This window comes from Culex pipiens, chromosome 1, assembly GCF_016801865.2.
Source record: "Culex pipiens pallens isolate TS chromosome 1, TS_CPP_V2, whole genome shotgun sequence".
Taxonomy (NCBI): domain Eukaryota; kingdom Metazoa; phylum Arthropoda; class Insecta; order Diptera; family Culicidae; genus Culex; species Culex pipiens.
The window spans coordinates 98,263,827-98,277,901 of NC_068937.1; the positions used below are offsets into that span (position 1 = coordinate 98,263,827).

General features: G+C 46.5%; 1 protein-coding gene across 1 annotated transcript; it reads left to right on the forward strand.

Moving 5' to 3' along the window:
- Window positions 1-4,503: 4,503 nt before the first annotated feature.
- LOC120423719 (uncharacterized) lies at window positions 4,504-10,446 on the forward strand. Its single transcript, XM_039587623.2, has one exon. The coding sequence runs from the start codon at window positions 4,651-4,653 to the stop codon at window positions 10,093-10,095; it is 5,445 nt and encodes a 1,814-aa protein (XP_039443557.1). The 5' UTR covers window positions 4,504-4,650; the 3' UTR covers window positions 10,096-10,446.
- Window positions 10,447-14,075: the final 3,629 nt, after the last annotated feature.

Sequence of the window (14,075 nt, forward strand, 5' to 3'; positions counted from 1 at the left end):
AGCCGGGTGCAAATTTGATTTGCACCCCAGCGCTGGAGATGCACTTATCGATAGAAGAAAGTGCCAAGACGTTTCTCTTCCATTAAAACAATTAAGAGCGAGTCCACGAGCAAAGCATACCCATCTCGCATCGACCTCACCAATATGCCTGAAATTTTCAGGAGTTGTTTGTACATATAAAACTAGCATCTGGTCAAAATATGAGCACCCTAGGTTAATGGGAAGTGGGGCAAATCGGGACACAAAGTTTGAAGGTTCAAATACGTAAAAAATCTTAAAATTTCTATAACTTAGGCAAAATTCAATTTATTTTCAAAATTCATAATGCATCTGAAAGGACTTAAAAAATGCAACAAAATTCAGGGTAGAGCATCCCAATTGGTTAAATCTAAAGGGAGTTATTGGCATTTTAGTGAAAAAATAGCATAATTTTCAAACTCTAATAAAAAAGTGTTCCATCCAGATATCAACTCGGTTCGACCTGCACCTTGTAGGGGACATCTGAGACTACCATCCGAGACTAAGAACACTTTGGGTAAGGCAGTTTAACATATTAAATAAACACTTTTACTTTTAGTGATTTTTTTCGTTGTAAATTTTTGCTCGGGGGACCACTTAGATCCCATTTTCTGGTGATAATTTTATCATATTCGTGTTCCTGAGACAATTTCACAATAGAAACATGCATAAAAATGTTTATTTTGATCCATTTTAACCCTTTAAAAAATGAAAGTTATATAAAAATAAGAAGCTGCCTTTTTTCTGGTGTCATCTAGTATCCTTGGAAACGAGCTTGATTTTCAATAAATGTGAATCGAATTTTTTTTTAACTTTTATTTTTAAAGGGTTTAAATGGATCAAAATAAACATTTTTATGCATGTTTCTATTGTGAAATTGTCTCAGGAACACGAATATGATAAAATTATCACCAGAAAATGGGATCTAAGGGGTCCCCCGAGCAAAAATTTACAACCAAAAAAATCACTAAAAGTAAAAGTGTTTATTTAATATGTTAATCTGCCTTACCCAAAGTGTTCTCAGTCTCAGATGGTAGTCTCAGATGTCCCCTACAAGTTGCAGGTCGAACCGAGTTGATATCTGGATGGAACACTTTTTTATTAGAGTTTGAAAATTATGCTATTTTTTCACTAAAATGCCAATAACTCCCTTTAGATTTAACCAATTGGGATGCTCTACCCTGCATTTTGTTGCATTTTTTAAGCCCTTTCAGATGCATTTTGAATTTTGAAAATAAATTGAATTTTGCCTAAGTTATAGCAATTTTAAGATTTTTTACGTTTTTGAACCTTCAAACTTTGTGTCCCGATTTGCCCCACTTCCCATTAACCTAGAGTGCTCATATTTTGGCCAGATGCTAGTTTTATATGTACAAACAACCCCTGAAAATTTCAGGCAGATTGGTGAGGTCCAAACGACGTTCCATACAAAGGGGTATGCCCTAGTCGTGGACTCGCTCTTAATTCATTTTACTTTTTTCAGGTTGACCAAGTGACAACAGCAGTAAAATCAGAAAATGCATAACCACAATCTGCAGCAGCCGATGGGACCAATCGTTGAATATTTGATAATCGATATGAAGGTCCGGAAGATGATAGCGGAAATGGCGATTACGTGAGTCCAGCGATTCGCTGGCCCTTGCAGAAATCCACAACCGCTCCGTCGTGTTGTCAACAACCTGATTGAATGCAGTTCCGTTCGGGATTGTTCCGTAGGTTGTTCAAATAACGTTCAGATATTTTCGGGATTTCAGACCCTATTCTCCTGTCACAAACCCTGGGCTGTCACAAACTCTAGAACCCCTAGAAGAAGAATTCTGGTATTGTGAAAAATGTATGCGACAAGAATAATAAAAATAAATTTAGTTCGTTTTTTACTGGGTGCTGAATAGAGAGAATGCGTAACGTGATTTTCGAATGATCTCACTTTGTTTACATCTACAAAGTAAGAGGCTGTTCAAGCACAAGCATGACTTTTTTTATTGGTAAATGTTTTATAATCAGTAGTATGTTTTATATTTTGTCTAGTTTTTGACATTATTTGCTGGAAAATTGCCACGTTTCGATGGGTTAGAAGAGATTTTTCTTTTCTACGGGTGACGAAGAACTGCGGCGAGGGTGTCATTCTGCGATGTCGCAGATAAATTCCCTGGCTGATTTTGGAATCCTTTTACGATCTCGACTAAATTACGATCTCGACTTCAACTTTCTTATGATTTCTTGACTCCAACTACAGGGTCTCATAAGCCATACATTTTTCATTCCTCCAAAAAAATAAAAAACAATTTTTATTGATCGATATCAATACTCTTTACTTTTGGCGAACAGTTAATTGGTTCCACTTTGACAGTTCAAAATTGAGGCCGTTTTACGAAACACTATTCAGCACTCAGGTTTTTTATTACAAGGAGTCTTTTATTTCAAAACATACATTAAAACCGATTGTTCCTCAGTAATGGGAACGCGTTCTAAACTGTTTCAAAACTTGGTTCCAAGGTGCATCTCGTGTGATGATCAGAGGCAAAAGATGAGCTTATCCAGCATAAACGAAGTCAGAACTGAATGTGCCGAATGATTTGTTCCGTGGAGCTGGAGAGCCACAAATCACAGAAGCTTCTTAAGCGGAGGTCAGCATTTGTGCCGATGCTTCCTCAGTAATCGGGGTCGTAATTTAGGCCGGAAAGGTGGAAGTGGTCGTGACTGGAAGCCTTGGTAGCATCAACGTAGAACTGAATGTTGTCCATCGGCATGCTGAAAGCATTGACTTTCAATCACTGTGGATGCAATAGCCGACTTCCTTTTCATCGCTTCCACCAGAGCATGGCCGTAGTTTTCCATAAACTCACGTGACTGAGAAAAACAAAACAAGCTGATTTATAAAGCATATTTTGGTTGACCCTTTTTCTCACCTGCTTCTTAAACAAGAGCACATAATTTCCGTTGTGTAGAGTCGCAACCGGGACTCCTTGAGACACGACGTTCCGGACGCAGCACCATCGCTGCCGATCATTAACCTCCCAACCACCCACTGACCTCTTGTCCGCTTCCGTCGTGTCCTGCTCCGGATTCCGCCAACAGGTTCCAGCACAATTCAATCACACTCACCCTTCCGCGCCAATCGTTCACTCTCCACTCCACAGCGTAAACATAAACACGCGCCTCTTTACATGCGCTGTCAAAAACCAAGTACACCCTTCAGTAAGGGATAGTCTGTTTCGGGTTATTATTACCCGGTCAATATATTTATATTGTTTACATTATTTTGAAGGACGAAAACCGCGAAAACCCTACACGCTGCATTGCACCAGAATCTGCATGTTTCAGCATTTTCCAGCCCTCTGTCACTGCCGCCATGTTTATGAAACCAAAATATTCGATGACGAACACCAAGAAAACAAAGAAGAAAACGAAGGTGTCTACTGTCAGATTTTGAAAAATTAACAAAGTGGTGGGTGGTGGGTGAACAATTCCAGAGTTTTTTTTGAAAAGGACCAATAAACTATTGTCTTTCATATGTTTATAGGACCTAATCAAAAAAAAACTCTAGAATTGTCGATCCTCGGTCCCCGATTTTCCCGGTCGATTCGGATATTTCCTTTAATTCGGTTTATCCTCCATTGCTATTGTTGAAGGTTCTTTACTTACGCCACGATTCAGAGCAGCTTTCGGTCGGATTCTTGCTCCGAAAAAACAGGAACCCGACCGGTACCGGTTTTCGGAAGAGGTAAAATTTTACTCTGCTTCTCCGGCTGCAGCCAGCCAGCCGGCCGATTCAAGAGCTCTGTCGGATAACATCCATCCTCCGCAAATTTCTAATGTCAAGTGAAAAAACCAGCTCGATCGGCAACACTGGTTGCTGCGATCGACACCCCAACGCGACACCCCTCGTCGCCGCCTGCGACGACGCAAGGAACGATCGTGAAGGTGGGAATTGGCGCACAACCGAAGCGCGCGCAAACGAGCAGAAGAAGGAGAGAAAGAGAAGTGGAGATTTTCACTCCAGTTCGCGACGCGTTCAAGTAAAGACGTGTTCTTTGTAAATAGTGATCAGGAATAAAGTTTTTGTTAGGAAAAGTGAATTCCGCAAAGTGTTTTTGATCACCCGGAGAATACCTTATACAGTCCACCCGAAGATCTAGTTGGGAGATTTGGCCCCAAACATTTGGCCCTTACGAGCCGGATAGACAGTGCCTATCGTTCCGGTAAGTTCGTCAGAATCGGAGAATTCCGGAGTGTCGCGAGGAGTGAAGTGTCCGGAAGTCGCTAATCCCGGAGGGCGTTTCACGTGGCCCAAACAGCGTGAAAGTGACGCGGTTGTGTGGAAGTTCCAGCAACGCGCGAGACAGTGTACCGGAAGAGGTCGGATTGGCCGCCGGTAGTGCGAAGTGTGGACAGTGGTCGCGATTGGCCACCGAAGCAGTACATTGCGCGGACGGTAGCGTTGCTACTCGAGCAGAAAAGTGCGTGGAAGGTGGTTCGAAAAGACCACCCGAGCAAAGTGAAAAAAGTGTTCGGTGAAAAGAGCGTGGCCGCCATCTTGAAAACGCCAGCAAGAGAGTGTTCGGCGAGAAGAGAGCGTGCGCCGCCATCTTGGAACCTGAAAAAGTGAAGTGAGAAGCTGCATCCCGGCGGATGTGGCGTAGTTTTCTGGGGTTGAACACCGAGCCGAAAGTAGAACCGGAAGAAGGCGAGGAATCTGAGCAGGAAGCCAGTGTTCAGAAGAAACCGGAACCGGAAGACCGTAAGCCCGTGGTGGTTCAACTTCCGCTGACTCCGAAGCAACGGCACGCGGAGAGCAAGCGGAAAATGGCGGACGAGGAAGTGCAGGCGTTGCTGAACAGGCGCGGACATGTGAAGGGCAAGCTGACGCGGGTCAGGACTGTCCTCGGCCAGCCTGGAATCCCAGCATCGCGGATCGTAGTCTGCAAGGCGAACGCTGAAAAGTACTACGGTGAGTACAACAGCCTTAATAACGATATTATGGACGCAAAGTTGTCGGAAGAGCAGAAGGACGAGAACACAGCACGGTTCTTGGACTTCGAGCAGCTCTACGACGAGGTGCTTGAGAGGATCGTTGAGCTCACAGCACCACCGAATCGTGTTCAAGCGGTCGTCCCTGCCGGACAGGCTGGTCAGCAGGTGATTGTCCAGCAGACGCCGTTGCGAGCACCGATTCCAACGTTTGACGGCCAGTACGAGAACTGGCCGAAGTTCAAGTCGATGTTCCTGGAGCTGATGAAGAACTCGCCAGACTCGGACGCCATCAAGCTGCACTACTTGGACAAGTCTCTGGTGGGTGCGGCGACGGGCATGATCGACACGAAGACGCTTCAGGACAACAACTATGCGCACGCGTGGGAGATCCTCGAGGACCGGTACGAGAACCAACGCCTGATCATCGACATCCACATCAACGGAATCTTGCAGCTAAAAAGGATGGCGAAGAAGTCGTCAAAGGAGCTGCGAGAGCTGTACGAGGAGTGTTCGAGACACGTTGAGAACTTACGGTACCACAAGCAGGAGCTGCTGGGTGTATCGGAGTTGTTCGTCGTCAACATTCTGTCGTCTTGCTTGGATCGTGAGACTCGTGAGCAGTGGGAAGCTACCGTCAAGAAGGGTGAACTCCCGAAGTATGCGCAGACGATCGAATTCCTGAAGCAGCGGTGCGCCATCCTGGAACGGTGCGAGCTAGCTGCCCCTGCGTCGTCTGCTGCCCGGTCGGCAGTTCCCAAGGCGGTGCAGTCCTCGAAGCCATCGGCGAAGATCACCTCGGCAGCCGCGACATCCAACGAGGCGGAGTGCGATCTGTGTGACGGGTCTCACGCGAACTACAAGTGTGGCTCGTTCCGCGGCATGAGTGTTGCGGAGAGATGGTCGAAGGTGCGTGACGCGAGGCTGTGCTACAACTGCTTGCGCAAGGGTCACCGGGTGGGACAGTGTCCGTCGGACCGATCCTGCAAGTGCGGCGAGAAGCACCACAGCTTGTTGCACCAGGAGAAGAACCAGCAGCAAACCAAGCCGAAGCCAGAAGCGGCTCCGGTATCAGCGAAGGCGCCGTCGGCAGTGTCATCCGCCAGCGTGAAGGCTGGTCCCAGTGGCACGGGTGCGCCGGAAGTGAGCGACGAGAACGAGCAGCAGGCAACGTCGTGTTTCAGCAGCGGAGCGCTGAAGTCACCGCAGCAGGTTCTGCTGCAGACAGCGATCATCAACGTGGCGGACAAGGCAGGCAGATTCCATCCGTGCCGCACGTTATTGGATTCCGGTTCCCAGGCGCACATTTTGTCGGAGGCGATGGCTCGAACCCTCGGCCTAACCTTCGAAAAGTGCAACGTGACGGTCATTGGAGCCAACGCAGTGAAGACGCAAGCAAAGAAGGGAGTCAACCTTACCTTCTCGTCGAGGTACTGTCAGTTCCAAGACAACATCTCGTGCCTGATTTCGGACAAGCCCACGGGACGGATCCCGTCGGCAAGAATCGAGACAGCTGCTTGGCACATCCCGAGCGACGTGTTCCTGGCAGACCCGAAGTTCAGCGAGCCGCACGAGATCGACCTGGTCATGGCGTCGAACTACGTGTGGGACTTGCTGCGAACAGATCGAGTGAAACTGGCGAACGGCACCGTGACTCTGCGTGAAACCGATCTGGGCTGGATCGTGACCGGCGTGTACGACCCGTTCCAGCAGCTGAGTTGCCAAGTCGTCCACTCGAACATCACGCTGAAGGATCAGCTGAACAACGCCATCGAGAAGTTCTGGCTGGTCGAAGAACTTGCAGACAAGCAACTGCAAACCAACGAAGAACAGGAAGTGGAAGAGCACTTTCGCGGCACCCACGGTCGCGACGAAAGTGGCCGCTTCGTCGTCCAGTTGCCGTTCAAGGACACGGTTCTTGAACTGGGCGACAACCGAGTCCAGGCGTTGAGGAGATTCAACCTGCTGGAGCGCCGTCTGTCGCGCAACCCGGAACTCCGAGAGCAGTACACGGCGTTCGTCGAAGAGTACGAGGCGCTGGGTCACTGCAAGGAGGTTTATGAGCAACAAGATCCACCAGAAGTGCGTAAGTACTACCTGCCGCACCACGCTGTGCTCAAACCGTCCAGTTCGTCCACGAAGCTGCGGGTGGTTTTCGACGCCAGCGCCAAGGCCGGCAAGTACTCCCTGAACGATGTGTTGAAGGTGGGACCGACCGTCCAGAACGACCTGTTCTCCATCGTTCTCCGGTTTCGTCGCCATCCGGTCGCATTCACCGCCGACGTGGTGAAGATGTATCGGCAAGTGCGGGTGCATCCGAGCGATACGCCGTACCAGCGAATCTTCTGGAGGAAGAACCCGAACGAGCGCTTGCGAGTGCTTGAGCTGAACACCGTGACCTACGGAACGGCGAGCGCCCCGTTCCTCGCGACGCGGTGTCTGGTGGAGCAGGCGGAGTCGGCGAAAGGCCGGTTCCCTGCTGCCGCCAAGATCGTGATCGAGGACATGTATGTCGACGACATGCTGTCCGGCGCCAGCAACGAGAAGGAAGCAGTGAAACTTGTGCTGGAAGTGAAGAAGATCATGGAAGAGGGAGGTTTCCCAGTGAAGAAGTGGTGCTCTAACTCAGAGCAAGTGCTAAAGTGTGTGCCTGAAGAAGATCGGGAGAAGCCGAAACCGATCGAAGAATACAGTGCGAACGAAGCCATCAAGGCTCTGGGTGTCCTGTGGGACCCACGCGAGGATGAGTTTCGTTTTGTGAACTGTTTGGAAGAGTGCGACGACAAACCAGTCTCGAAGACGAAGGTGTTTTCGGACATTCTAAAAGTGTTTGACCCACTGGGCTTCGTAGCCCCAGTCATCGTGCTGGCCAAAGTGTTTATGCAGAAGTTGTGGGCCAGCAAGATGGACTGGGCTACCGAACTAAACGAAGAGCTTCTGTGTGAGTGGTTCGAGATTCGAGAGTCTCTAACAGCGCTGAACGATATTCGTGTGCCGCGATGCGTCGTGGTGCCCAACACGGTTCTGCACGAGCTGCACGGGTTCGCTGACGCGTCGACCGTTGCCTACGGGGCCAACGTCTACCTGCGGTGCGTCCGCGGGAATGGGTCGGCCGAGGCCAACCTGTTGTGCGCGAAATCCCGAGTGGCTCCGCTGAAGAAGCTGTCCGTGCCGAACCTGGAGCTGTGTGCAGCGCTGTTGCTTGCGCGGCTCGTCGTGAAGGTCATCGAAACGCTGGATCTGGAGCTGTCCTCTATCGAGCTGTACTCGGACAGCCAGATTGTGCTCGCATGGCTGAAGAAGGATCCGAATTTACTGGAGATCTTCGTGCGCAACCGCGTCATCCAGATCCTCAACCTCACAGGTAAGTTCCGATGGAATTACGTGAGGTCGGCCGACAATCCGGCAGACATCGTCTCTCGAGGGATGAGACCCACACTCTTGAGTCGGTGTCCGAAGTGGTGGAAGGGGCTTCTACCGCTGACGAGCGCTGCCTACGTTCCTGAAGAACCCCCCGAACTCGAGGACGACGAGCTGCCAGGGCTGGTAGCCATCGTCTACAAAGTCACCGTCGTCGAGGAGATGCCGGTGTTCAAACGGTTCGGCGAGTTCCGGAAACTCCAGCGCGTGATCTGCTACGTGCGCAGATTCGTCCAGAACTGCAGGAACAAGAAGTCTGGACAACCAAGGACAACGTGCGCCTACGTGACAGTACCTGAAACTAGAGCGGCGTTAAAGTCCATCATCTGGTCGATTCAAATGGCAGCCTTACCAGATGAGTTTTACCTAGCGAAGACCGAACAAGTATCCAGCCAGCTCGCGAGCCTGGCACCAATCGTCGACGAGGACGGTCTGCTGAGAGTCGGCGGACGTCTGGAACATTCGAGCCTCCCGTACGAGGCCAAGCATCCCGTGATCCTGCCCCGTCATCACGTGACTACGTTGCTGGTCCGAGCGCTGCATGTGGAGAACCTGCATGTCGGCCCCTCCGGACTCCTGGCCATCGTTCGACAGCAGTACTGGCCGCTGAAGGCGCGCAACGTAGTGCGCGACGTGACCCGCAAGTGCCTGCAGTGCTTCAAGGCCAACCCACGCAGGATTGAACAGTTTATGGGACAGCTTCCGGCGGAACGAGTGAACATTGCAGCCCCCTTCGAGTACACCGGCGTGGACTACGCTGGACCTGTGACGGTGAAACAAGGCAAGTACAGACCCAAACTTACCAAAGCCTACATCGCCGTGTTCGTATGTCTGGTCACCAAGAACATCCACCTGGAATTGGTGTCAGACTTGACAACCGAGGCCTTTTTGGCCGCCCTGGATCGCTTCGTCAACCGACGAGGCATGGTGCGCAAGATCTTCTCCGACAACGCGACGAATTTCGTCGGGGCGTCACGATCTTTGCGCGAAATGCACGAGCTCTTCAAGCAGGACCTTCTGAAGCGCGGAATCCAGGATTTGCTCGTGCCCAAAGCCATCGAATGGAGCTTCATCCCGCCCAGGGCTCCCAACTTCGGCGGATTGTGGGAGGCGGGCGTGAAGAGCGTCAAGACACACCTGAAAAGAACGCTGCAGAACGCGGTGCTTACCTTCGAAGAGTTTGCTACCATCTTGACGCACGTTGAAGCGGTCTTGAACTCTCGGCCGCTCTTCAGCTTGTCGGACAGCCCCGGAGATCCTCTTCCGATAACTCCGGCGCATCTTCAACTCGGCAGGCCGCTGCGTCCTGTCGCCAAGCCCTCCCGCAGCGGTGTCGCGGACAACCGTCTGAACCGCTGGGAGTACCTGGACAAGCTTCGTGAGGACTTCTGGGGCCGCTGGTCCAGAGAGTACCTGACAAGTCTGCAGAACCGTGCGAAGTGGACCAAGAAATCGCACAACCTGCAGCCCGGAATGCTGGTCCTCCTAGTCGAGGACAACCTTCCGTCGCAGACCTGGAAGGTCGGCATCATCGTCGAGACTTACCCCGGAATGGACGCGCTGGTGCGTGTCGTGGACGTGAAGACCGGTTCTGGAGCAGTCTTCAAGCGGTCGGTATCCAAACTGGCACCCTTGCCGACCGTGGACAACGACCGGCTTCTGGAGCGCTTCGGTACTTCGGAGTAGCTTCGGAGAATGCAGCCGCGGGGGAGAATGTCGGATAACATCCATCCTCCGCAAATTTCTAATGTCAAGTGAAAAAACCAGCTCGATCGGCAACACTGGTTGCTGCGATCGACACCCCAACGCGACACCCCTCGTCGCCGCCTGCGACGACGCAAGGAACGATCGTGAAGGTGGGAATTGGCGCACAACCGAAGCGCGCGCAAACGAGCAGAAGAAGGAGAGAAAGAGAAGTGGAGATTTTCACTCCAGTTCGCGACGCGTTCAAGTAAAGACGTGTTCTTTGTAAATAGTGATCAGGAATAAAGTTTTTGTTAGGAAAAGTGAATTCCGCAAAGTGTTTTTGATCACCCGGAGAAACCTTATACAGTCCACCCGAAGATCTAGTTGGGAGATTTGGCCCCAACAAGCTCCTTGGTTTCCTATCTCATACACACACGATAAACGTCCGGAAATATGCCCAAGATACACAGGACCACTCGCGTGACCACTTGAATCGAATTTTGTAATAATTTTATCACAAAATTATTATTTTTGATAAAGCGCGCCATTTCCTTATTTTTATGTAAACAATCAGAAGACACCAATACTACTTCATCCAAAGCTTTGTTTATGATGGGCTCTTCACACATACTAATGCTCAAACTCTATCCAATGCATTGTTTATGGTGGGCTCTTCACACATACTAATGCGTGGGCTCTTCGAGGTTTTGGTGACTGTCAAACGTTCTAGGCATTTACAGTGGTGCCAGGGGGCTGAGCCCTCTGTCACTGCCGCCATGTTTATGAAACCAACATATTCGATGATGAACATCAAGAAAACAAAGAAGAAAACGAAGGTGTCTACTGTCAGATTATGAATAATAAACAAAGTGCACAGACGTTTCTTGAATTATGTTCTTGTTACACTTGCCGCATGTCCAGGACTCTTTTAAGAATGTTCCTTCCACGTGGATTCCAAGACATTATCGTTCCCCGGTCCCAGATTTTCCCGGTCGATTTGGATTTTTCCTTAAAATTGGTTGATCCTTCTTTGCTTTTGTGGAAGGTTCTTTACTTACTCAATGCAGCTTCCTGACGTATCGGAACCACCGACCTCTGAATTGTGAGTCCAGTGCGCGGACCGATTGATCCACACGGGCGGAATCTTGTGACACGTCCTATCTTTTAAGAGCAGACTGGATTTCGCCATGTGATGTGATGATTGTCCAACCCAGGCCTGCCCAACGTCTGTCCCTAGGATTAACTATAGGATTATTAGGTTTCTTTTTGCTTTATAAATAAAATGTTGCTAATTCAACTTATTACACTCAACCCCCGGTGGTTGGTCACTGTTTCGTTTGACACTCTTTAGTTTGTACCCCGTTGGTTGGTCAAAGTCAAACTAAAAAGTGACGAACTGTCACGTTTTACACTGCGCTCACGCACACTATCAAAACAAACGTTTGGTAGTTTGTGTGAACTCCGTGTAACAGGGGTGTCAAACTAAAAAGTGAAATGTTTTGCCTTCCTCACCTCAATGAGGAAAGGCTATAAAATCACTCGAAAAACGAACTTCTTACTTTGACCTTCTAGACCCACCTTCATGTATACATATCGACTCAGAATCAAATTCTGAGCAAATGTCTGTGCGGGTGGTTGGATGTTGATCAAAATAATTGCACTCGATTATCTCGGAACTGGCTGAACCGATTTTGTCCGTTTTGGCCTCATTCGATCCGTCTTGGGGTCCCCTAAGTCACTTTCTATAAATAGTGATGTTTAGTTAAGAACTTCAAAAGTTATGCTTAAAAACGATTTTGACGCATCCGAAATGTTGAAGATCTGACAAACCTATCAAAAGTTATAGTCACTTAAGTGTTTTTGATACACTTTTTTGAGGCCGGATCTCTAATATTTGGCTTGAAAAGTTTGTCCGGATCTATCATACGACCATAGGTAATCAAAAAACCTTTCCAACGAGCCCAAAAGATTGAAGATCTGACAACGCTATCAAAAGATATGAGCAATTGTGCTAAAACATAATTGTGACTGATACAAAAAAGGGTGAACATTGCAAAAAATCCGGTTGAGGCAGCACTAAGCTTTATTAAATCGGTCTCGTTAGCCCAAGCATTCTTCATGCTATGGCTTTTTATGCCAGAAACGTAAGTAAACGCTTTTATAGCATTTTGTTTGCATGTATTCAGGCGCATTTGAATACAAGCAGAAAGCAGGAAGGCATCAATCACTAAGGTGGTTTAAAGTAACGTTTTTTTCAAATTCAAACATTCTTTATGTTTGAATTGATTAGGGTCCTAAAGCCCCATGTAAATGTTGATGAACAACGATTAAAAACACGCTTAAAACCCATTTCTCATCATTTTTTTTTATTTTAATGAAAAAAAAAAGTTGACAAGACAACATTTTTTCGATGGATCAACTATGGTCCCCTTAAAAAGAGCTGTCAAGTAGGACCTTTTCTGTCAAGAAGAACCGCGAGGTTAATTTTTCAAAACTAATTTAAAAATCTATTTTCCAGTTATTTTAAAAACGAGCTTTATCGCTGTAAACCTCGCTGTAAACAATAATATCAACAATCTAAGCTTCATTTTAGGACCCAATTCTTATCATTTCTATATTGATATTTTCAGAATCGATAAGGTAGTAAACTGAAAAATGGCACAAGAAAAAAAATGTGAGATATCTATATGAAAAAACTTGGATTGTTGTCTAAAAACGTACAGAGAGACACTAAATTTAAATTTTAATCAGTTTTTTCTGTTTTTACTTGAGGAACTTGATTGAAATTGTTTTTTTTTTTATAAATTAGTGAGCAAGCAATTATGTATTTTTTTCAAAACAAGTTTCCAGTGATATAGTTTCATTTGAAAAAAGGTAGAAAAAGCAAATTGATGATACTTAAAATGAAGATTGCTGCAGATATTTTTAAACATTAAAAAAACTCCTAAAATGAGTTATGGAATCAGGGAGCAACACTATATGTTTTCATAAACTTCGAAATGCAAAGAATAACGAATTTTAAATTCAATATATATTTCTCTACACAGTTTAAATTTTTGTGTTTTTAAAATAACTTTAAAATATTTTGTGAAATATTAGAATAAAGGTGCTCAACAACGCAATAAAGTGTTTTTTTTTGTGAAGAAGATATGCATCCAAATTTCGCTTCAATAATTTTTATCATGCCTCATCATTTTTTTGCATTTTTGTGTTAAGGAAATTACACTTTAAGAAACTTGCAACGACTAATTTAATTTGAATGTTTTTAAAAAGTTATTGATTTAATTTTAAACAAATAAAAATAAAAATAATTCAACACCAATTTTTGAAAGTTTTTTTTTATTTCTTTCCTAAAATGAAAAAATATTTATCATATTTGAACCTTGATTTGAACACTATTTATTAATTGGGTCCTAAAATGAAGCTTAGATTGCTGATATTATTGTTAACAGCGATAAAGCTTATTTTTCTGAGTACAATGACCTTTTGTACGACCATAAAGAGTTTAAAATGGATTTTTAAATCAATTTGGAAAAATTCACCTCGCGGTCCTTCTTGACAGAAAAGTTCCTACTTGACAGCTCGTTCCAAGGAGACCATAGTTGATCCACAGTCTGTGGTTGATCCATCGAAGAAATGTTGTCTTGTCTTTTTTTTTGCATTAAAATGAAAAAAAGTGATCAGAAATCAAAGTCAGAAATTGTTTTTTAATCGTGTTTTTTACCGTTGTATATAAAAATTGACATAGGGCTTTAGTACCCATTTTCTATACTAAAAAAATTCAAATAATTTGATGGGAAGAAAATGTTTACTTTTTCACTTATTGTCAAACATTACATCCGGCCCAACACAGCTCCAGATAAATCGAATCTGGCCCGCAGGGCCAAAAGGTTGGGTACCCCTGGTCTAAACCCGATCTTGCCTATCCAGGTTTTTAATCGAAGATGGCGTTCGTATGGTGAACGCCCGAAATGTCAAAA

Bases quoted from the DNA above. Each gene is read 5' to 3' on its own strand.
- LOC120423719 (XM_039587623.2), top strand. From the start codon at position 4,651: ATGTGGCGTAGTTTTCTGGGGTTGAACACCGAGCCGAAAGTAGAACCG.